Source organism: Linepithema humile, chromosome 1 (genome assembly GCF_040581485.1).
Source record: "Linepithema humile isolate Giens D197 chromosome 1, Lhum_UNIL_v1.0, whole genome shotgun sequence".
Lineage (NCBI taxonomy): Eukaryota > Metazoa > Arthropoda > Insecta > Hymenoptera > Formicidae > Linepithema > Linepithema humile.
The window spans coordinates 37,309,608-37,330,931 of NC_090128.1; the positions used below are offsets into that span (position 1 = coordinate 37,309,608).

At 33.5% G+C, this 21,324-nt stretch overlaps 4 protein-coding genes and 1 non-coding gene across 6 annotated transcripts; 2 read left to right on the plus strand and 3 right to left on the minus strand.

The window, feature by feature from the left end:
• Nucleotides 1-2,227: 2,227 nt before the first annotated feature.
• LOC136997448 (uncharacterized) lies at nucleotides 2,228-3,154 on the minus strand. The gene has a single exon (XM_067348221.1). The coding sequence runs from the start codon at nucleotides 3,152-3,154 to the stop codon at nucleotides 2,228-2,230; it is 927 nt and encodes a 308-aa protein (XP_067204322.1).
• A 4,953-nt stretch (nucleotides 3,155-8,107) lies between these two features.
• Nucleotides 8,108-8,180, plus strand: TRNAA-GGC (transfer RNA alanine (anticodon GGC)). Its single transcript has one exon. It is a non-coding gene; the product is annotated as a tRNA-Ala (tRNA).
• Nucleotides 8,181-8,446: 266 nt separating this feature from the next.
• On the minus strand, nucleotides 8,447-10,357 carry LOC136997396 (cytochrome P450 6B1-like). Its single transcript, XM_067348107.1, has 5 exons — nucleotides 10,223-10,357; nucleotides 9,765-10,109; nucleotides 9,141-9,411; nucleotides 8,877-9,077; nucleotides 8,447-8,742 (listed from the first exon to the last, which is right to left on the minus strand). The coding sequence occupies exons 2-5, from the start codon at nucleotides 10,098-10,100 to the stop codon at nucleotides 8,474-8,476; spliced, it is 1,077 nt and encodes a 358-aa protein (XP_067204208.1). The 5' UTR covers nucleotides 10,101-10,109; nucleotides 10,223-10,357; the 3' UTR covers nucleotides 8,447-8,473.
• Nucleotides 10,358-12,182: 1,825 nt separating this feature from the next.
• LOC136997399 (uncharacterized) lies at nucleotides 12,183-18,787 on the plus strand. Of its 2 annotated transcripts, none has more exons than XM_067348115.1 (5): nucleotides 12,183-12,980; nucleotides 13,063-13,265; nucleotides 13,352-13,450; nucleotides 13,551-13,865; nucleotides 16,057-18,787. In XM_067348115.1, the coding sequence occupies exons 1-5, from the start codon at nucleotides 12,871-12,873 to the stop codon at nucleotides 16,062-16,064; spliced, it is 735 nt and encodes a 244-aa protein (XP_067204216.1). In that variant the 5' UTR covers nucleotides 12,183-12,870; the 3' UTR covers nucleotides 16,065-18,787. The 2 variants fall into 2 exon arrangements, with proteins under 2 accessions (XP_067204216.1, XP_067204217.1); XM_067348116.1 differs by having other exon boundaries at nucleotides 12,183-12,744.
• Nucleotides 16,777-17,375, minus strand: LOC136997449 (uncharacterized). Its single transcript, XM_067348230.1, has 2 exons — nucleotides 17,154-17,375; nucleotides 16,777-17,079 (listed from the first exon to the last, which is right to left on the minus strand). The coding sequence occupies exons 1-2, from the start codon at nucleotides 17,373-17,375 to the stop codon at nucleotides 16,777-16,779; spliced, it is 525 nt and encodes a 174-aa protein (XP_067204331.1).
• Nucleotides 18,788-21,324: the final 2,537 nt, after the last annotated feature.

Below are 21,324 nucleotides of genomic sequence, written 5' to 3' on the forward strand. Positions count from 1 at the left end.
ATGTACAAGCTTAGACGTAGCGATACATCCAGGTGCAGGGCATGTGGAGACGACGAGGAAACAAGCCTTCACGTACTCAGCGACTGTCCTGCACATGCAGGGTTGAGACACAGGATGCTGGGCTCAGCACTACTTGGGCCCGAGCAGATCAGGGAGCTGTCAGTGAGGGATTTGATTCTCTTTTGGAGAAAAACAAGTCTCTCATGAGTAAGTTTATAAGGGGAGGCACAATGGACAATGTCTGGGTGCCGCGGGCGGCGCTTCGAAAGAGGAACGCCCCCCCGTTACGATATAATAATAATAATAACGCTTTGACTGAAACATCCAGTGCGCAATGTTATATTTGTGGAGCTAAAATTATTGAAATGATTAGCTTAAAAAATTTAGAACGTAGATTAAAAAATCCCTCAAAACTCAAATTTGGAATATTGATCCTTCATTCTTATATTAAATTTTTTGAATGTATCTTACCGAATGTACTTATCAAATATATATTTCTTATCGCTTAGATTTTAAACAATAGAGGTTTATCTCATTGATTGCAAACATTATTTTTGGCATGTAGCGGAATTAATAATTAATTAAGTGTACGGCAGAAATTTTAATACTTTATTATTATTTTAGTGATATTAATAATAATATTATATAATTATGTTATCATGATATAATAGCTTATAAAATACTACATAAAATTTGTATTAATTGACATAGTAACGCTGCTTTTTACGCAGCCAATTAGACATGATTTATTCCTGAATTCTCACGTCGACAAGTTACGCTTTTAATACATTATATTTATTAATAATAGCATATAATTGATTAATTAAACGAACTTACGTGAAGTTCGATTACAATTATGCTGTCTCGTCCGGATGGATAATCGTAGTAGCGTTCCGCTGCGCTACCTCAACAGGTTTTTAATTAAATTTAAAAAAGGCGCCGCTCACTTACACTTAGGCGCGCCTAACTGCACTCACGAGCCTTCATTAGTTCAAAGCAAACAAATCTGAAATATATGGTGTGGGTGGGAGGGACTCTCCATCCGGACGAAACAGCATAATTGTAATCGAACTTCACGTAAGTTCGTTTAATTAATCAATTATGCAATGTCTCGTCTGGATGGATAATCGTAGATGTTTAAAGCTCAGATTTGTAATGGAGTTAAAAGTAAATAAAGTACAACTTTATTTGCCTTTTGAACTTCTTGTCTATTTTATTATAAATGAACATATGACCCAACATACATGTGTAAGTCCGAAACACAAACTATATTTCTTTTTTTTTTTTTTACGAGAACTAGTATATAGCCTTATGAAATATTCAGGATCTTAGCCTGAAAAGATGAGTCCGTAATTATTGGTCGATTATAAAATCGAGAAAAAACATCCGAGGACCTGCTCCAACTAGTCCGTCTGATTTCATCTAAGCTAATGCCCCTACTTGCCGCGAGAGATGTTGAAGCATGGCGAGTAGAATGTGCTGAAAAAATACTTATGTCCACTCCCGCTGCGTCTAGTTCTGTCTTGACCCAACGACCTAGTGTCTGGGAAGAGACTGAATTGTGTGGCACACGAAAAAAGATAAAAAAAAAGAGTCGCAGCCCCTCTGACGGAGATCGCAAGTAACTTGAAAATAAAGTTTTATTAAGGAAACAATACAGAGTTCTGGTTTGTCCAGGAAGGGTTTGAATGCGAGTAAAGGCTGAACTTTCCCAACGCCGGAAGTTTTAAGCTTCGCCGGGATTTTTATGATTATGGAATCTGATATGATAACGTTCGATAATTGAATAGCTGCAAGCGTTTGCATTCTTTGAGCCGTTGTGAGAGCAAGGAGTGTTGGTTAACAACCAACTTCCTCGATATCTGTTCCAGCGAAAGATTTCCATGTGGATATAAAGTGGCCAAATGATCAATCACTGGAGATGGATCCCAGATGAAATCATAACGAGGGCGTTGTGGTTTTAAAGTTGCGACACCCTTGAAAAATTTCGTTATTAAAGGGTGAGACCCTATCTCTTCCGAAGAAATAAGAGATATGGCTGAACGATATGTATTTAAGGTAGCATAAGAGCCTACCTCCGAAAAGAAAGCGGATAAGAAATCTAGAAAAACAAAAACCGACGGGGCAAAGCAGCTGATCCCCTTCTGTTTACAGAAAAACCACCATAATCTAAGGGGTTTTGAATATTGCGCTATTATAGCGTCCAAAACTGATGCAAGCGTTGCAGTCAGTGCTGAGAACGGTGTCCCCTTGAGCAAAAAGACTTGCCGGATAATTTCGCGGCTACCAGGGAAATCCTGTTCCAAGCTGGGTGAACGTCTCTGAAAGGAGATGATAACATGTTAATGTCCGGTTCAAATTGGATTGGTTGGTTGACTATAAGTTGATTGAATAAAGGAAACCATGGCTGGGCTGGCCACCAAGGAACAACGACAACCCCTTCAGCCTTATCAGTAATGATCTTCCGTAAGACCTTGAAAATCAAAATAAAAGGGGAGAATGCATAAAAATAAAATGTGCTCCAATTTAATGAAAACGCATCAACTGCTTGTGCTAAAGGATCCGGATGCCAAGAGACAAAACGTTGGCACTTACTGTTAATCGATGTAGCGAACAAGTCAATATCGAAACGACCAAAATAACAGTTAATTCTGTCAAAATACTCCTGTCCAAGAGCCCACTCTGTTTCTTCCGACACAACTCGTGATTCAGTGTCTGCCTCAATATTCTGAACCGAAGAGATATATAAGGCATATATAAATATATCTCGCTTTGCGCACCAATACCAGATTTTACGGGCAAGTTCGGATAAAATGGGGAATTTGACCGAACCCATACGATTAATATACGAAAGAGCCGTGGAATTATCTACCCTTAAAAGAATGTTAGATCCTTGTAAGTGAGAGGCAAAGCATCTCAGTGCGTGAAATGTAGCTAAAAGTTCCAAATAATTAATATGATGTTGTTTGTCCTCTGGTGACCAAAATCCATGAGTCCGAGCTCCACCAGACGCGGCTCCCCATCCTGTTAAGGAAGCATCAGAGAAAATCTCAATATCGAAACGACCTGATCGAATATAATTGCGTTGTGACTTGTTTTTTAAAACAGCCTTCCACCATAAAAGATCCTCTCTGAGCGAAGCTGGGAGAGGCATCTGGGCTTCAAAATTATCGTTTGTTGCTTCAAGAGCTAGAAACTTTTCTCTCTCTAGGATTTTGGTATGCAGCATACCATACTGTACAGCCGGGCAAGCAGATATCAGAGAACCAATATAACTTGCCAAAAAACGAATCTTACAGCTGCTTTTACTTAACATGGTAAGAGTCATCTGTAGAAGATTATCTCTTTTGTCGGGCGGAATCGAGACCGCAAAATATTGGGTATCAAAAATAAAACCCAAAAATCGGCAAGAGTTCGTCGGCGTGAGTACACTCTTACGTCTGTTAATAATAAAGCCTAGAGAGGATAACAGGTTCATCGTTGTAGTGACATTTTCTGCACATTGATCATATGTGGGTGCGATGAGAAGAAAGTCGTCCAAGTAAACCACCGAAAAAAACCCTCTTTCCTAAAAGAATATAAGACTGGTTTTAAGATCTTCGTGAAGATATATGGGGCTGAAGCTAGTCCAAAAAGTAGGGCTCTAAACTGGAAGAATTGATTCTGGAAACGAAATCGCAGAAATTTTCTATCATCCTGGTGAATAGATAAAAGGAGGTATGCATCCTCCAAATCAATTAAGGCCAAAAAATCATCTGCGGAGAGGAGGCGAATTACCATTTTCCAGTCCTCTAGTTTAAAATGCGGAGCTAAAATAAATTAATTGAGACGTTTTAAATTGAGAATAAATCTCCAACCTCCCGATAATTTCTTAATAACAAAATATGGAGAAAAGAATTGGTCCTTGCATTCCGTCACAATCTCGATTGCTCCTCTAACGAGAAGTCGAGAAATTTCCTGGGAGCAAATTTACTCCTCAAACTTAGATAGGTGGATAGGAGGATCATTAACCTGAGAAGGCGGGTGTTGTGTGAACGGTAGCCTATAGCCAGCAATGGTCTGTAGGATTTTCTGGTCTGATGTAATTTCCTTCCACCGGGAAAAAAAATACCTGCCGGCAATATTTACCTCCTCCTGGCCTAGTGTCTCCTCGACTGGGACCTGGAGCGATATGATGACCGGTGATTGTTGTTCGCCGCCCCTGTTCTCCTCGTCGCCGATCTCGGGTATCTCACAGAGGCGCGGGCATTTCCCAATTTAACGGGGGCTACCTCCGTCGGTTGTTTGATCGGCTGCTGAACCCTCCGAGATATTGCTAGCGGCGTTTTAATGATATCCTTGGATGATTTTTCTATAGAGGCCGCTTTCTTTATCTGTTCTCCGAAAGAAGAACCAAAAAGGAGATCGTCAGCTGGAATAGCATCCGCTGTATTTTTAGCGATCAAATTAAGGGCGGGTGTGACCTGCGCCCTTCTAGTCAGAGAAAGCCGATAAAAGAGGTCCGCCAGAATTTTCGCTCCCTCATTGACCTTTGTGACCGCTATGCGAGCTTCAGGGCCGAGAGAATTTTGCGTAACTGGCCTAAGGAAATCTGTTATGGCTTTGCCTAAGGCGCACAGTGCTATGCCCACCTGATCTTGGTTCTTACCTCCATATTCATCCCTCTTGACCATGGAGTTGTTTTTGAGTGCTATTTTACACTCTTGATTCAAGGTGGGGGCCTTAAGAAAAGCTACTGTCTCGGGGGGAGGGGGGGGGAGTATTTTTTTAACAAGAGCTCTCGTTGATCTGCGGGAAGCCCGTTACGGGTCAGATCACGCCACCTCTGGGTTATTAGCTCGTTCTAGGGTAAGATTTCCTCTCCCTCCAGCTCGGAACCAAACAATTGTTTGGTAAGCGAATCTGTATTATCTTCTTCCGAGGCGGAGATTATGGGCAAGGCGTCTTCTAGCGTAACACGTTTAGATGGCCTAGGGGGCGAGTCGTCCTTGCCTAAGATCTTACCTGCCATAGCAAAAAAAAATTTGGGTAGTCCGAATAATTGGGCAAAAAAGGTTGTGTTGTCATGCCGCCTGTATTTCGCAAATACAGATCCAGCAATATCGTACACATCTGAATTTTGGGGGTCCGTTGGTCCCACTTGTCTCGCAAAGGATACCAAAATATTATCATTCAAGTCAGATCTCTGAGCGATAGATTCTGACTCCATACGTGACCCCTGGTTCTCCTGTTGTACAAGGGAAAAGGACGCGGACGCAGACGGGGAGGGGTGACGGGGCGCTCTAGCCTCTCTTTGCGTCAAAATATCAAGTAAGTGGGACATTTTCTTCTCCAAGCCCGCCAAACGGTCTGCCGATGGTGACCTCTTCCTCTTCTTTGACTTATAAACCGATTTTTCCATACCTGAAAAGCTGAAAACTAAAAAGGAAACAAAAAACCAAAAGGAAACTACGCCTAACGTGTTGAGGAATCGCACAACAGGAAAACAATAAAGGCTCGTGAGTGCAGTTAGGCGCGCTTGAGTGTAAAAGAGCGGCGCCTTTTTTAAGGCTCCTGGGTAGTCACCGCAGCCATATTAGATTCGTGACGTCAGAAGCGAGAAATGACACGCCGAGAATTCTTGCGTGCCATTTCTAAATAAAATGATAATTTAACAAAGTAACACTCTGGATCGCTTTAAGACACCTGTAAAATTGTCCGAAAACTATGCTTTTTCCTTGACAGGTTATAAACAATCGTTAAATCAACAGTAAAACGAAGCCTAATTATGCGAGAAAACACACGGTTGACAGCTGTCTGTATGAGTAGAAAATTCTCCTTCTACGTTGGGCTTTCCCTGCTAATCTTAGTTTTCGGATAATTTTACAGGTTTCATGAACACGTCACATATCACAGTACTAACATTTAACGAATATTAATGAAATGGCACGCAAGAATAAATTGGGTAGTCAACATGTCATTTTTTTCACGCCTAATAGTTCATCGATTCTCCACCTAAGACGTTGCATAAAAATTTCTGTCATATGGACATGTCGGTAACGGTACTAAGCTATATATATTCTGTATTTATCGCGTTTATTTTTTTGTAAACAAATTTTTAAATTATAAATTAACATTTTGTATGTTATTCAGTAATTTACTTTTATCGAATCAATTGATTAGGTCAAACTGTTACACTATTTATTTATACGATAAATCGACTGGGTAAATTCGACTAGGTTTTTATTCCTACCACAATTATGTCGCTACTGTCAACGCGGAGTTCACGGCTGCGGGACCAGGAGCCTTAAATTTAGTTAAAAACCTGTTGAAGATAGCGCAGCGGAACGCTACTACGATTATCCATCCGGACGAGACATTGCATAATAACCATTATTAATAAATATAATGTATTAAAAGCATAACTTGTCGACGTGAGAATTCAGGAATAAATATATATAATATATTTTTAAAAATAATGTACTTTAAAAAGTATTAAAAAAATATATAATAAGAAATTTTTAATATTTAATTTCTCATTATATTTGTCATATCTGTTTAAAGTACATTACTTTTTGAAAATATAATAGTTGACACATTAGTGCAAGATATAAAGATTACGCATAAGCATCAATTGATCTTGGTCAATTTAAGATACATGCATGCTGTTTGTTGAACTATTATGTCTTTGCTGTGTACTATTCGTGTGTTCTCACAAGTATCAATTTTGTAATTTTCCACAATAGTAATGAGCGATATTTTTGTTTGCAGTATGCCAAACCGTTCACCTGCGGAATATCATTAATAAGAGAAAAGAAAATAATTTTTATATTATTCTCTGCTGATTATTCAATTATTACAATAATCAACAATATTCTGTTTCTTGAAATAACTAAATATTGCTTTTACATACCAATACAATTTCTTGGACCATGTCCGAAGGGTAGAAAATACATTAAAGGTCTTGATTTGGCCGCTTCATCCATGAATCTTTCAGGATCGTAAACTTCTGGATTTGGATATATTTCTGGGTTATGATGAATGCCATGGACAGGTATACCAATTAATTGATTTTTCGGAATAGTGACTTCAGAATTTCTAAAAGTGTAGGCCGATGAAGCCTGTCTCTTTAATAGTTCTATTAGCGGATACTTTCGCAACGTTTCTGGAAATCATTCATAATTATAACCGAAGTCCAACTTCTTTTTTCCTTATCTCTTAACTGTAAATTTTTTTGCATATGTTAAGTGTCTATTTTGTGTGTTGGTTCTTTTTTGTTTAGTAAATGTAGCTACCAATTTATTAAATAATTGACCAATGTTAAGTAATTTGGAAAAAGTTAACTGTTAGTAAATAATGTTGACACTTTTTTTATAGAAAAGAATGTCTGAAGATAATGATAATAAAATTTTAAGTAGATTTCTTATTGTTAAAAACAAAATAGAAGTTATGTTAGTTATTATTAAGATCAAACAGCTAAAAATAAACAAGATTATGATTTAATAAGTAAATATTTGTAAAATAAGATATTTATTAACTTTAAACCACATATAATGGAAGGCTCCATATGTTTAACAAACGATAAATAATGAAAATGGCGATAAGAGCCGTTGCAGGATGTTCGTGCTAAATTTTTAATTTTTCTTAAAGAAATTAGTAAATTAGTCTACAAGAGACAGTTAAATTGTACACCGATCTCAATTCGAGATACTTAAAGTGTACGAAAATTTTAAAGTACATTGTTCTCATATATCGAAAAACTTTAATGTATACATTAAACTTATGTATACATTAAAACTTTAATGTATACATTAAAGTTTTTCGATATATGAGAACAATGTACTTTAAAATTTTCGTACACCTTAAGTATCTCGAATTGAGATCGGTGTACAATTTAACTGTCTCTTGTAGACTAATTTACTAATTTCTTTAAGAAAAATTAAAAATTTAGCACGAACATCCTGCAACGGCTCTTATCGCCATTTTCATTATTTATCGTTTGTTAAACATATGGAGCCTTCCATTATATGTGGTTTAAAGTTTTAAATCACGCGGGCATTATGACGCGTTTATGTCCTACAGCATTGTTGATTTCCTAATCTAGGAGAGATAAATGTTAGAAGCGTGGGGTCTGAGTAGTTTAATGGTCAGAACATTCGCCCGGCAAGCGAAAGACCCGGGTTCAATTCCCGGCTTAGCCACTCGCGCCCTGATATTTTTTCTCTCTTCCTTTCTTTACAATAATTCCTATACGTACATTAAAGTTTCTCGATATATGAGAACAATGTACTTTAAAATTTTCGTACACTTTAAGTATCTCGAATTGAGATCGGTGTACAATTTAACTGTCTCTTGTAGACTAATTTACTAATTTCTTTAAGAAAAATTAAAAATTTAGCACGAACATCCTGCAACGGCTCTTATCGCCATTTTCATTATTTAAGATATTTATTATTTATTAGACAGTTTTTAAGTTTGCCATATTTGTTTTTTTTTACCGAATAATTCTCAGATAATAATCGAATTTACCTTTAAATACTGCGTCCAAGTAAGACATTGTGTTTATATCATCATATGTTATTTCTTCTGCTTTATTTCTGTTATTGGCTGCGCGTACACGTTTGATTTCTTTGCGGAGTCTGTCCTGGATCGACTGATTTACAGCCAATTCATACATTGTGTGAGTCATCGTTACGGAAGATGTTTCATATGCGCCAAAGAAAAATGTGAACATATTTGCAGCAATAAAGTTATTTGTACTTTCTATAGAAAAAAGTGCGAAAAAATGTATGTTAAATATTTATACTTACAGCATCAATGTTTAATAAATAAGAGTATTTTTGTCAACCTTTCATTATTTCTCTGAAAATTTTAAGAATTGTAAGAAGCTTTTATACCTGGTTTAATCAACTTTCCGTTTTCTTGGAGTCCCATAACGGCATCGGTAATATCGTGCCTAACAATACCATATTTTTTTCTGTAACCGTCAATATCTTTGACTAATTCGGTAAAAAATTGCAAATCTTCCGCATTGTTAAACATATAATAACCGAATAAATCGTATAATTTGTTGTATATTACTATATTTGGTAGCAAATCTGTCAACATTGTTTTCAATTTATTAGCGTTCATCCTCTTTTTAATATATTGTAAAACTTTACTTTCGCCATTTCTTAAAGTCTGCATATCATAACCAAACAGGCAGGTAGCACTCAAGTCAGCGGTATATTTTGCCGTCACTTGGCTATAATTTATTTGCTCATTTTGCAATAACAGTGTGTCCAACCAATCCTTAAAAATCTCCGAGCGTTGCAGTAACAAAGGAACCATACTCTTAAGTTTGCTTGGTGTAAATATGGGCGACACTTTTGCTCTTATGGGTTGCACTTCGTCTGTATTCATGTAGAAAATTTGATGGTCTAACGGTTCCGCCTATAATAAATATGTTTAGATTTTAAATGATAACAATATTATAGTTAAGAATCTTGTAGTTTTTATAATATCTAAGAGAATATGTAGAATTATTTTTGTCCAATATGTTCTTAATCTGCCGTATTAGAATATTAATTGACAGTAAATTTGATTGCATTTGAACATTTGACTTACTAGGATTATATGGCTCTATATGGTTCAAATTAAATTTTTTAAATTTTTTAAGAAATTTTTTAGCGATGAAAACTATTTTTTAATATTACATTTCCAATTTAATATTTAAGAGATTTAATAAAAAAATAAACAAGTAATAGCTAGTAAATAAAAATTATAATTGTAAACACTTTACGTACCTTTTTAGAATAATTAAAGCCTCGCCTTGAAAATATTGCACTGTCTGTAATTAAGACATCCTTGATCAATTCAGGATTGTTGACCATTAAAATCGGCACCGTTTGGTCGAAAAATCCTATCAACGGCTCACTTTTATACGTATTGTATATCTTTTTGTGATAATCTTTTCTACTCATTCTCTGTAATATGACATCCTTCATAGTGCCGAAGAATAGTATGGGTTCGGGCCCGGGTACACCACGCTTCTTCCAGAAATTAAATTTTATCTTGTAATAATAATAAAGCGCAAGGAAGAAGGCGATGAATCCGTATAATAGTTCAAGAAGTCCTAACATCTTTGATGTCTGTTGGAAACAATTCGTCATAATCAAAGATTTTAAATTACATCATTGATAGTTCACTATTATTTTTTACAGATATATTGATTGAATAATATGATTTAGCAGATATTACTTACACAATAAAAATTCAGAGAAAAGTGAAATATCAAGAATGTGTACCACGCTATGATACAAATTTTACGTGCACTTTTGACTACCTCACGTATTTGAGAAAAAACAATTCTATGTAATGACTTGGACGAAGAAGCGTTTATAAATATGTGTCTGAAATGTTACAATATGTATTCTGTTACGCAGCAGTTTTTTTTTACTTTTATTTCTTGCAATTGTTTTTCTTCTAAATTTTGTAAATACGTATTTTAAAACTGTTACATGGTAAGTAGTGAGCGATAAGTTAACAAATGTAAATATAATACTTGCATGCGCATATGTATTTAGAAATTTGGAATGCATGCTGCTTTATTTACTAGCCGTACTATTACCAATACTACAAAATTAAATTTCTAAAAGTATTCGATTCTATCATTATGTTAAACATGACTGTTGCTGACATGAATTTTATTATTAAATAAACACAAGTATTGATTTATACAAACTTGTGTAATTAAAATAATTTTAAATAGCATTAGTTGTTAAATAACAAGTCATTGTTCTGGGATATCAGTAACAAGTTTCAAAATTTTACTATTCATTGAAAATGTATATTTATAAGGCTAAATGTCAAGTTGTAAAATAGCTTATTGACTTTTCGCTTGTTATTGCTATCAATGTAATAATAATATGTATAGAGAACTACTACATTATCATATTACATGTCGCATTAGTACATTAAAAAAAATTCAATTAAAAAAGATAAAAAAATTAAATACTCGGGAAAAAAAGTTTATATCCAGTTATATATAATTATATATAATTTTGTAGATATAATTATGTATGGATTTTGACCTGATCTAATTACATATAAACAGATAAAATTGTTTTTAATTATATATAATTAGATCGTATTATGTATACTTCATATATATCTATGATTAGATACAGTTATATATTTTTACAATTATAATTAGATCTAATCTTTGATGGGTCTATTTTTGTACCATAGTAAATTAAAAAAACCAAAATATCGTCCCTCTCATGCCAAAACTATGAATGTGCACATTTTTTTCAACATTGTTTTTTTTTTTTGTGAAATTATTTTATGCTACTTGATTTAGTATTTATATAGTTTTAAAGAATACCTAGAATACTTTAGATCTTACAAGGAAAGGGACCCAAGTGTCCCTCTCCGATTTTGACGAGCTTTAAATATGTTGTAAAGTAGCTCAAAATAAGAGACACGTATTTTTTTTTATGTGCTTTCTCACACGTTTAGGGTTGAAACAACCCCTACAAGCTAAAACGGTTTTTTTGGTTTTGACTGAATATCGTCAAAACTGTAAGAGATATCAAAAAATGTTTCGAATAAAAGTTGCATGGTCTTTTATGAGCTTTATAACCGCGTAGCTCGATTTTTAAAAAATTTTATATTTTTTAATTTACCCTTACCCCTTCTTATTATTTTTACGAATTTCAAAATTTTTGTTATGACAAAAGTTGTAGCATTTTTTACGCTGAATACAACCATATATGATTTTATTATGTTTCAAAATCGCATCTTTCAGAAATGAGCTGTCAATGTCGCACTATATGCGTCGCGCTGCGATATATGCATATACAGGGTGTCCCGCGTAAGGTGTACCACCGGGAACTGGGAGGTAGATGGGATTGAAATAAATATAAAAGTCCTTTACCGTTTTACGATATTCGCAATAATAAACGAGATATTAATTTTTACAATTGGACTAATGAGAGCGCGTCGAGAGAAGCGCTCGAGCCGCTCGAGGTCTAGCCCGGCCTAGTCTATCATACATTGGCTGCGGGCGGCGCGTTGGAAAGGCAAGAGGGGAAACGCGCCGTGGCTCGGCGCTCAGCTCACGTCTCGCCGCACCGCGCCTAACGTCACGCGTCTATGCCGCTACGCACAATCGCGATTACAATATGTATGTTGTATAATAATGACAAATAACTTATTTAGGAAAGAAAATAATAAAAGATCGCGAATTTGCGATAAAGTACGATACGATAAAGAAAAAAATTACAATTGTGGATACTGTAATTAAGTTATTTTGTATTTATGCGTTAATTTTTTACATTAACACGATTCTGTTACTTTTACTTTATTATGATATTTATTTGTTGTGTACATTTGGTATGAATTTTTTCACAGTGCAAGGAAACGCTATCGTTTCCACACCACCTTGAGGTAGATAGCTTGGCGCGTTTTTTTTTTTAAGTGGTTTCCCCAGTAGGCCTAATCCACTCTTCTCACACTTCTAATTAAGTGTATGTTCAAAGTGCCTTCCTTGCATTTGCAAACATACTTCTACTCTCCGAGAAATTTGCCGTGTTGCACGGTGCGCCATATCTGGAGTGATGGTTTGAAAGGCCGCTATGATTTCATCACGTACCTCATTTTCAGTACCATCACGTTTATGCTCGACTAAAGCACAGTATATGTATAACCAGTAGCGTCACTTGATAGAAATAGTGTCGAAGAAATATCACAGCGCATGCGTTGCATTACTACTGACAACATGGCGTAAGTTGAGCAACACAGTAATGTGGTTATGTTTATCAAACATAGACATAAGTATTAATTTCAATTCTATTAATAAAAGACTGATAATTTTCAGTTTTAAAAAGATTTATAAAAATTTTATGTAAAATGAAACGCGTAATTGTTGGTGGTTTTATGTGTGCAATGAATGATTGCAATGAAAACTCGGGTGCAAATCGTCATTTAAGCTTTTTTCGTTTTCCATCTCATCCAGAAAAGTAAATTATTCACGACAATTTTTCATACGTACGTATAAATATTTAATTATTTCTAAAATTACAGTAATATACTATATTTCAGAGCCAAATTGTGGTTAGAAGCATGTGGTATAAAGAAGAATATCTCACCAAAAAAACTATACAATAATTATAGAGTTTGCTCAAAACATTTTGCTTCTCATATGTTTTTAAATGATTTAAAAAATCGACTTCAGCCACATGCAATTCCGAGTGCAGTTATTATTACTAATAAAAAAGATACTACTATACAGAGTGAAACCAATAGTAAATATATTTTCTATTATTAAGTATATTATTACATTTACATTTGTTTGTTGTTTATTTAATGTATTATTATTACTAAATTTTAGAAAATATTTTAATAGAAACTTCAACTAAAAATTCTACAGGAGATATAGAAACAGATATGTTTAGTGCTGTGGCCATGTGTTCAACAACCAATTTGACAGGTAGAATATTACAATCAAAAAAACAATTTAAAAAAATTTGATTAATCTAAATTTTATTAGATTTATTTCGAAGATGTTTTATTTTTATTTGTAATTTTAGATGTTGTTGTGAGCACAAATTCAACTGAAAATGTTAATATGTCAAATAATGATCATCGAACATCTAAAAATGATAAAACTACTCAGACGGAATTAAAATTATCGAACTCTAGCCCAAGGAAGGTAGCTCTTAGAAGAAAATGTGATGCTGCAGAAAAAAGAGCAAAACGTGCAAAACTGAAATATAATAAGAAAGAAAAGAATATAGAAGACATTACTTTCAACGATTTCCAAAAACTTCTTTACAAATTTTATCCAGAATCGATAGCTGATTTCATGAAAACTCAAGCAGATATTCTACATAAAAAGAAAAATGGTAATAGATATACAAAAGATTTTAAAATGTTCTGTTTAAATTTATATTTTAAAGGACCCAAAGCGTATAGATTATTAAGCAAAACTTTTATTTTACCGTCAAAAAGAACACTTGAACGCACAATAGAAGGACTTATAATTTCCCCAGGATTACAAGATGTTATATTTGAAAGACTTAGGATTAAAACTGAAAATTTACATTCATTAGATAAGTATTGTTGCATAAGCATTGATACGATGTCATTAAAAGCAAGTTTATTTTATATGATTAATAGAGATATGGTAATTGGATTTCATGATACAGGTTGTACTAAAAGTTTCTTAACAGCATGCAATGCAGCGATAATCATGGTTAGAGGTTTGACAAATAAATTTAAGCAACCACTTGGTTATTTTTTTCTTCATTCAGCTATGAATGCTGATGAATTACGAATTATTATTATAGAATGTGTTACAAAGCTTCAAAACATAAATTTAAGAGTTATTGCGGAAGTCACAGATATGGGAACAGATTATCAAAAGGCAGCTAAAAAATTGGGTGTAACTGAAGAAAGTCCTTACTATATCGTTAATGAGCAACAAATATTTTACTTCTTTGATCCACCACATCTTATTAAAGCAGCTAGAAATAATTTATTAACTAACGTTATTAAATCAGGAGATAAAATTATGTCATGGCAATACATAGAAAAATTATTTGAAATAGATAAAGAAAACATAAACAGGTTAGTACCTAAACTGGCTCAGGACACACACATTTATCCCAATAATTTTCAGCGGATGAAAGTAAAATATGCTGCTCAAACCTTAAGTTTTTCTGTAGCTTCTGCTATTAATTCAATGATTTCACTTGGACATTTACCGGCATCTGCTAAAGATACATCAGAATATGTTGAAAAATTAGATGCTGCTTTTGATATTTTTAATTCATCATGTATTAATGGAAAGAAACCAAGCAGAAACGCGTTTGTAGCTTCAGAAGAACAAGTAGAATTGTTAAAATCATTACAAACATACTTCAGCAGCCTCAAAGTTTTTACAAAAGATGGCAAAGATATTACAAAAAAAGTTAATGTATTTAGATACTGGAATCAAAACATAAATAGCTTAAATAAAATGTGGGAATACTTACAGGAAATTCGTTCAGAATTTAAATTTTTATTAATGAGGCGTATCAACCAAGATATACTCGAACATACATTTGGAGATATTAGGAATTTATCGGGCAATGCATTCAACCCAACTCCAGTGCAATTTTATTACTCTTTTAGAAAATCATTTGCTACCAATCATTGTTCAGTTCAGACAGGAAATTGTACCTTAGATATTGAGGAATTGCAAACAGACATGATGACTAGAATAGCACAATTTGAACACGAATCTTTTGTACAAAATACATCACTGCAAAAGAATACATCTATTCAAATTGATGACCATGATTATCGACAAAAAGACGTTGTAGAAGATAATGCATTTTATTATATTTGTGGTTATCTTATGTCAAAGAGTTTGAAAAAACATTCCTGTGATACATGCGAGACTTTTGCCAAAGACATTGACAATTTTAATAATAATAGATATTATACATTATTTAGAGCATTTAAACCTACTGAAGAAAATATATACGGCGGATTATGCGTTCCAAACCAAATATTTGTGACCTATATAGAAAATTTAGATAACATTTTTTTAACCATTTACGTGCACTTATTTTAAATAAATCCGTTCTTCAAACAATGATTACTTTTTTAGAAAAAGTTTTCTGTCCTCATCCATGTGCTAATTTTCCAAAAAAATATTTTCTCGCATTGTATGCCAGAGTTCGTCTTTATTTTACATTAAAATTCGCTAACAGACGTTTTAAAACTCAAGAAAGAAACAAAAAAATTATAATTTTGACTCATAAATAACTTACTATGGTTAATGTTTGTTTCTCTAAGAATTTATTTTTAGTTTAAGTTATTTATTTTCAGTTTATTATAACTTTATTAATACAATGCTAATATAATTTTTAATTATCAATTATTAAATCTAAATATCAAATTATTTTTGTTATTTAATATAATATTATTATATGTTAAAGATAAATGAAAATAGTTTAAAAATGTATAATTTTTGTTATTTTGTAAACATTATAATAGTGTTGAAAATATTAATAAAGTGTTTTATCTTTTAATTAATATTATTTTTAGGTGACTGAATTCCTGTTAAAATATTCAACACATGCTTATTAAGAAAATAAGTTATTATAATAACAAGACAGAAATAAATTAATACTTTCCGTGCTAATTAAGTACACTAAATAAATTAACAATACGCATGGCAAAATAAAATAAATTATTGTCTTTCCGTAATAAATTGCTAATTGTAACTTGCAAATGTTAAAAATATTATATATTTCTTTATTATCAATTTTTATATAGATGTATTGTAACATTTGAAAAGTTTTGTTTGTTTTCGAAAAGGATAACAAAAAAATTTGAATCATTGATCAAGAATTTATATTGTAATTTAAATTTTATACACACTTCAATTGTAAATAATCAAAATGTACATCAATTTGCTTATAAATAAAATAAAAATTATAAATTTTACCTGTTTATTATAAATACAAAAATAATTTATTATATAATACAATATATATATATTTTATATTCTTATTTATTAATTTTATTTTTCATATTTTTATATGATTACTTGCGTTACTTTAATATTATATTTGCAAATTTGCAATATTTATTTAAAAAAATATTAATTGCGAATACTTGTATAATATGAAAATAATTTTCTATAGTTGTCTTCCTTTCTCACAATTTTAATATTAGCGCGCTACTACTACCAAGAACATGGCGACGTGACATGTGACCTAGGACGCTAACATCAAAAGAACCGACACGGAGTGCCGCTACTGGTTATACATATACTGTGACTAAAGCTTTGATATAGCCCCAAACGAAATAATCGAGCACGTTTAAATCTGGCGATCGTGCCGGCCAAACGATCGGACCACCCCGACCGATCCATCTATCCGAAAAACGATCATTTAAAATTTCTCGTACTCTACGAGAATAATGTGCGGGAGCTCCATCGTGCTGAAAAATCAGCGTTTCCCGCTCTCGAAGAGGAATGTCCTCCAAAAGAATGGGCAATTCATTTTCCAGAAATTCTGCATATCTTTGTCCATTGAGATGTGCCGGTAAAAAATACGGCCCGATCTGAAAATTTGCCACAGAAACGTTATGGAAACAATGCAATAGAAAAAAATGTCTTTATTTGCAAGAATATTTACCACTCTGTTTGCAAATATTCCTGCCCACACATTTATGGACCACCGATATTGGAAGGTGCACTGACGAACAGCTTGCGGATTCTCCTCTTCCCAAAACAAGAAATTGTGAGAATTGAATACACCATTCGGCGAAAAAGTTGCTTCGTCCGTCCATAAAATGTGATCGGGAAATGAAACATTTCGCCGACATTGTGCAAGGAATCCTGCGCAAGTTTTATTCATGATTATTATACAGTTAAAAGCGCTATAAATATCAAATAAAAATTAGAATAAAATCATAAAAATACCTTCACAGAAATAGATGCGCTGTATTTCATCTCGTGGAAATATTATAGTTGCTGCACACGTTGAAAATGGAAAGGATGCAATCCATTTTCTTGCAAAACACGATGCACTGTGGTTCGTGGTATACCAAGTGCGCGACTTACACGGCGTATAGTATTTTGGGTATTTTTGGGAATTCTCACAATTTCTTGTTTTGGGAAGAGGAGAATCCGCAAGCTGTTCGTCAGTGCACCTTCCAATATCGGTGGTCCATAAATGTGTGGGCAGGAATATTTGCAAACAGAGTGGTAAATATTCTTGCAAATAAAGACATTTTTTTCTATTGCATTGTTTCCATAACGTTTCTGTGGCAAATTTTCAGATCGGGCCGTATTTTTTACCGGCACATCTCAATGGACAAAGATATGCAGAATTTCTGGAAAATGAATTGCCCATTCTTTTGGAGGACATTCCTCTTCGAGAGCGGGAAACGCTGATTTTTCAGCACGATGGAGCTCCCGCACATTATTCTCGTAGAGTACGAGAAATTTTAAATGATCGTTTTTCGGATAGATGGATCGGTCGGGGTGGTCCGATCGTTTGGCCGGCACGATCGCCAGATTTAAACGTGCTCGATTATTTCGTTTGGGGCTATATCAAAGCTTTAGTCGAGCATAAACGTGATGGTACTGAAAATGAGGTACGTGATGAAATCATAGCGGCCTTTCAAACCATCACTCCAGATATGGCGCACCGTGCAACACGGCAAATTTCTCGGAGAGTAGAAGTATGTTTGCAAATGCAAGGAAGGCACTTTGAACATACACTTAATTAGAAGTGTGAGAAGAGTGGATTAGGCCTACTGGGGAAACCACTTTAAAAAAAAACGCGCCAAGCTATCTACCTCAAGGTGGTGTGGAAACGATAGCGTTTCCTTGCACTGTGAAAAAATTCATACCAAATGTACACAACAAATAAATATCATAATAAAGTAAAAGTAACAGAATCGTGTTAATGTAAAAAATTAACGCATAAATACAAAATAACTTAATTACAGTATCCACAATTGTAATTTTTTTCTTTATCGTATCGTACTTTATCGCAAATTCGCGATCTTTTATTATTTTCTTTCCTAAATAAGTTATTTGTCATTATTATACAACATACATATTGTAATCGCGATTGTGCGTAGCGGCATAGACGCGTGACGTTAGGCGCGGTGCGGCGAGACGTGAGCTGAGCGCCGAGCCACGGCGCGTTTCCCCTCTTGCCTTTCCAACGCGCCGCCCGCAGCCAATGTATGATAGACTAGGCCGGGCTAGACCTCGAGCGGCTCGAGCGCTTCTCTCGACGCGCTCTCATTAGTCCAATTGTAAAAATTAATATCTCGTTTATTATTGCGAATATCGTAAAACGGTAAAGGACTTTTATATTTATTTCAATCCCATCTACCTCCCAGTTCCCGGTGGTACACCTTACGCGGGACACCCTGTATAAGTATATATTATGTATATTGTGCTCCATATTATCTATATTTATATCAAAATATCTATGTAAAAAATTAACACCATTTTGTATACTGTTTTTATAAAAAACGTATATGATATATGCCATATTTTTTATTTCTAAAGCATGGAATATAATGATATTCTTAATTTCTTGTGTCTATCATTTGTAAAAAAATCTTGATAAAAAAAACAACATTAATTTTGCGATTTGCAATAATCTGTTTCAATATATGCTTCTTTTAAATAATACTTAAAATTAGCCTTATTTTATGTGCTTAACTTGGTATTTAAAATACATATCAAAATTGAAAATGTATTTCTATTACAGTAGAAAAGAAACATTGTCTTATAACAGAAATGGCAAAATATAATATTGCCTAAAGTACAGTCCAATAAAAACTGTTAAAATTGAACATTATATATAATAACATATATAATAACATATTTTTTTTCTACTGTAATAGAAATAAATTTTATATTTTGATGTGTATTTTTGATACCAAAGTAAACGCACAAAATAAGGCTAATTGTAAGTATTTAAAAGAAGTATATATTGAAACAGATTATTACAAATCACAAAATTAATGTTGTCTCTTTTATCAAAATTTTTTTACAAATGATACATACAAAAAACTAAAAATACCTTTATATTTCATGTTTTATAAATAAGTTATATGACATATGTCATACGTCATATAACTTATTTATACATAATATAAGTTATAAGACGTATTCATTTATTATAAAAATATATACAATATACAAAATGATATTAACTTTTTACATAGATATTTTGATGTAAATATACATATATGGAGCACATAATATACATAATATATACACATAAAGCACATGCATTAAAGTATTTTACAGAAATTAGAATATAAGTGTATGTAATTAAATAATGGAAATGTTGCAAAAATGTTGCAAAATTAATATATAATACATACACTTTTTTTATTCTTTGGAGTGCCTTCAACCTATCTTCAGTCAGGTTTCTTAGTACATAATACACACACATAACTATACACGCACACTAACCTAAAAGATTCTGATGCATGGTATAAAGACAAGGGTATGCTCTTGCGCACGCGACCAATCAAAATTGTCAAAGTGTGACGTCACAGATAAGCGGTAAATTTAAAACTACTGTTTCCAAGCAGCTTATATTAGCAGCATTCTCGTCAAATATATTATTTTGATTTCAAATTTGCAGAAAAAAATCTATTTTGAAGTAATATTTTATGAACTAATAAATATCCTGTAATAAAGTATATTATAAATAAACATTATAAACTCTATATAGAAAAATTAAATACAAAATTAACATAAAAATATTAATCTTTTTCGTTAAGGTATTAGTATTTTTTTCTTAGATATTAACATTTTTATCGGTTACGTTTTCACTGAAAAGATTTCACTCAATCATGCGTTTCCGAACATAAACGTCAAGCACTGAGGATCACCATGTTTAGTCGAACCGTTCGGATGGTCTGATTGGCCCCGAGTGTGACGTCACACTTTGACTGCGCAGTGAGTGAATACGAGATGAGCATACCCTTGTATTTATACCATGTTCTGATGTATATGACAGATAGCACTGAGAACTATATAGCGCCTCTCTAATATTATCCGGGAACTAATTTATTGCTGTTTTTTCGTCTGTTATACCGATATTGGACGCACACGTATGTAAAAATAGTCGGACAAGAATATTTTTTACATTAGACTTTTCAGCCCAATTTTAATGGTTCCATAACATTCTATTCTGCAGTCCGCAATTCGGGCTGCTCTTATTCAGCGTCTTAAAACTGTTGAACTTTTATAAAAAACGAAAATAGATAGCCCTATACAATATGTTATCCTAAGAGCAGAATAGAAATTAATGAATAGAAACAAATTTTGTTGTTAATTCTTTTTTTCCGAATGAAGTCGAGCAGTCCGAATTCCGTCTTTCTGTACACTTTAATCCTGCAAAAGAATTTACAATTCTATGCAACCAATAAAAAGATATTCTTGTTTGAAAAAATATAATGTCCGGCCGGTAACTCCAGCATCTTCTTAAACCAAGGCTCGGAATTATTTCATCTTTTCGGCCGATTCTCGTGGTATACGCCTTCTTTCCTCTCCTTACCGCCCGCGCGACAGCCGCTAGGACCAGCGCCGCCGAGCGTTAGGAGCGACGCTATCCGATTAATGTTAAAAAAATTTATTAAAAATATTGTTTTCCTCAATAGCAATAGTACCGCATAGGTAACGTGGAAATCTATTGAAATATTTTTACACAATAAATTTAAAAATGAGAAAAATATTTTTAATAAATTTTTTTAACTTTTAATGATCAAGGGAGAAGAACCCAACATTTATCGGATAGCGCCGCTCCTAACGCTCGGCGGCAC

Excerpts from the sequence above, each read along its gene's own strand:
- LOC136997449 (XM_067348230.1), bottom strand. The coding sequence starts at position 17,375 with ATGAATAAAACTTGCGCAGGATTCCTTGCACAATGTCGGCGAAATGTT. Across the intron at positions 17,080-17,153 it reads GAATATTTGCAAACAGAGTG|ATCGGGCCGTATTTTTTACC; the intron begins GTAAATATTCTT and ends GCAAATTTTCAG.
- LOC136997448 (XM_067348221.1), bottom strand. The coding sequence starts at position 3,154 with ATGCCTCTCCCAGCTTCGCTCAGAGAGGATCTTTTATGGTGGAAGGCT.
- LOC136997399 (XM_067348115.1), top strand. The coding sequence starts at position 12,871 with ATGAAACGCGTAATTGTTGGTGGTTTTATGTGTGCAATGAATGATTGC. Across the intron at positions 12,981-13,062 it reads TTTCCATCTCATCCAGAAAA|AGCCAAATTGTGGTTAGAAG; the intron begins GTAAATTATTCA and ends ACTATATTTCAG. Across the intron at positions 13,451-13,550 it reads TTCAACAACCAATTTGACAG|ATGTTGTTGTGAGCACAAAT; the intron begins GTAGAATATTAC and ends TTGTAATTTTAG.
- LOC136997396 (XM_067348107.1), bottom strand. The coding sequence starts at position 10,100 with ATGTTAGGACTTCTTGAACTATTATACGGATTCATCGCCTTCTTCCTT. Across the intron at positions 9,078-9,140 it reads GACTTTAAGAAATGGCGAAA|ATTTGCTACCAAATATAGTA; the intron begins GTAAAGTTTTAC and ends CAATGTTGACAG. Across the intron at positions 8,743-8,876 it reads CGGAAAGTTGATTAAACCAG|AAAGTACAAATAACTTTATT; the intron begins GTATAAAAGCTT and ends TTTTTTCTATAG.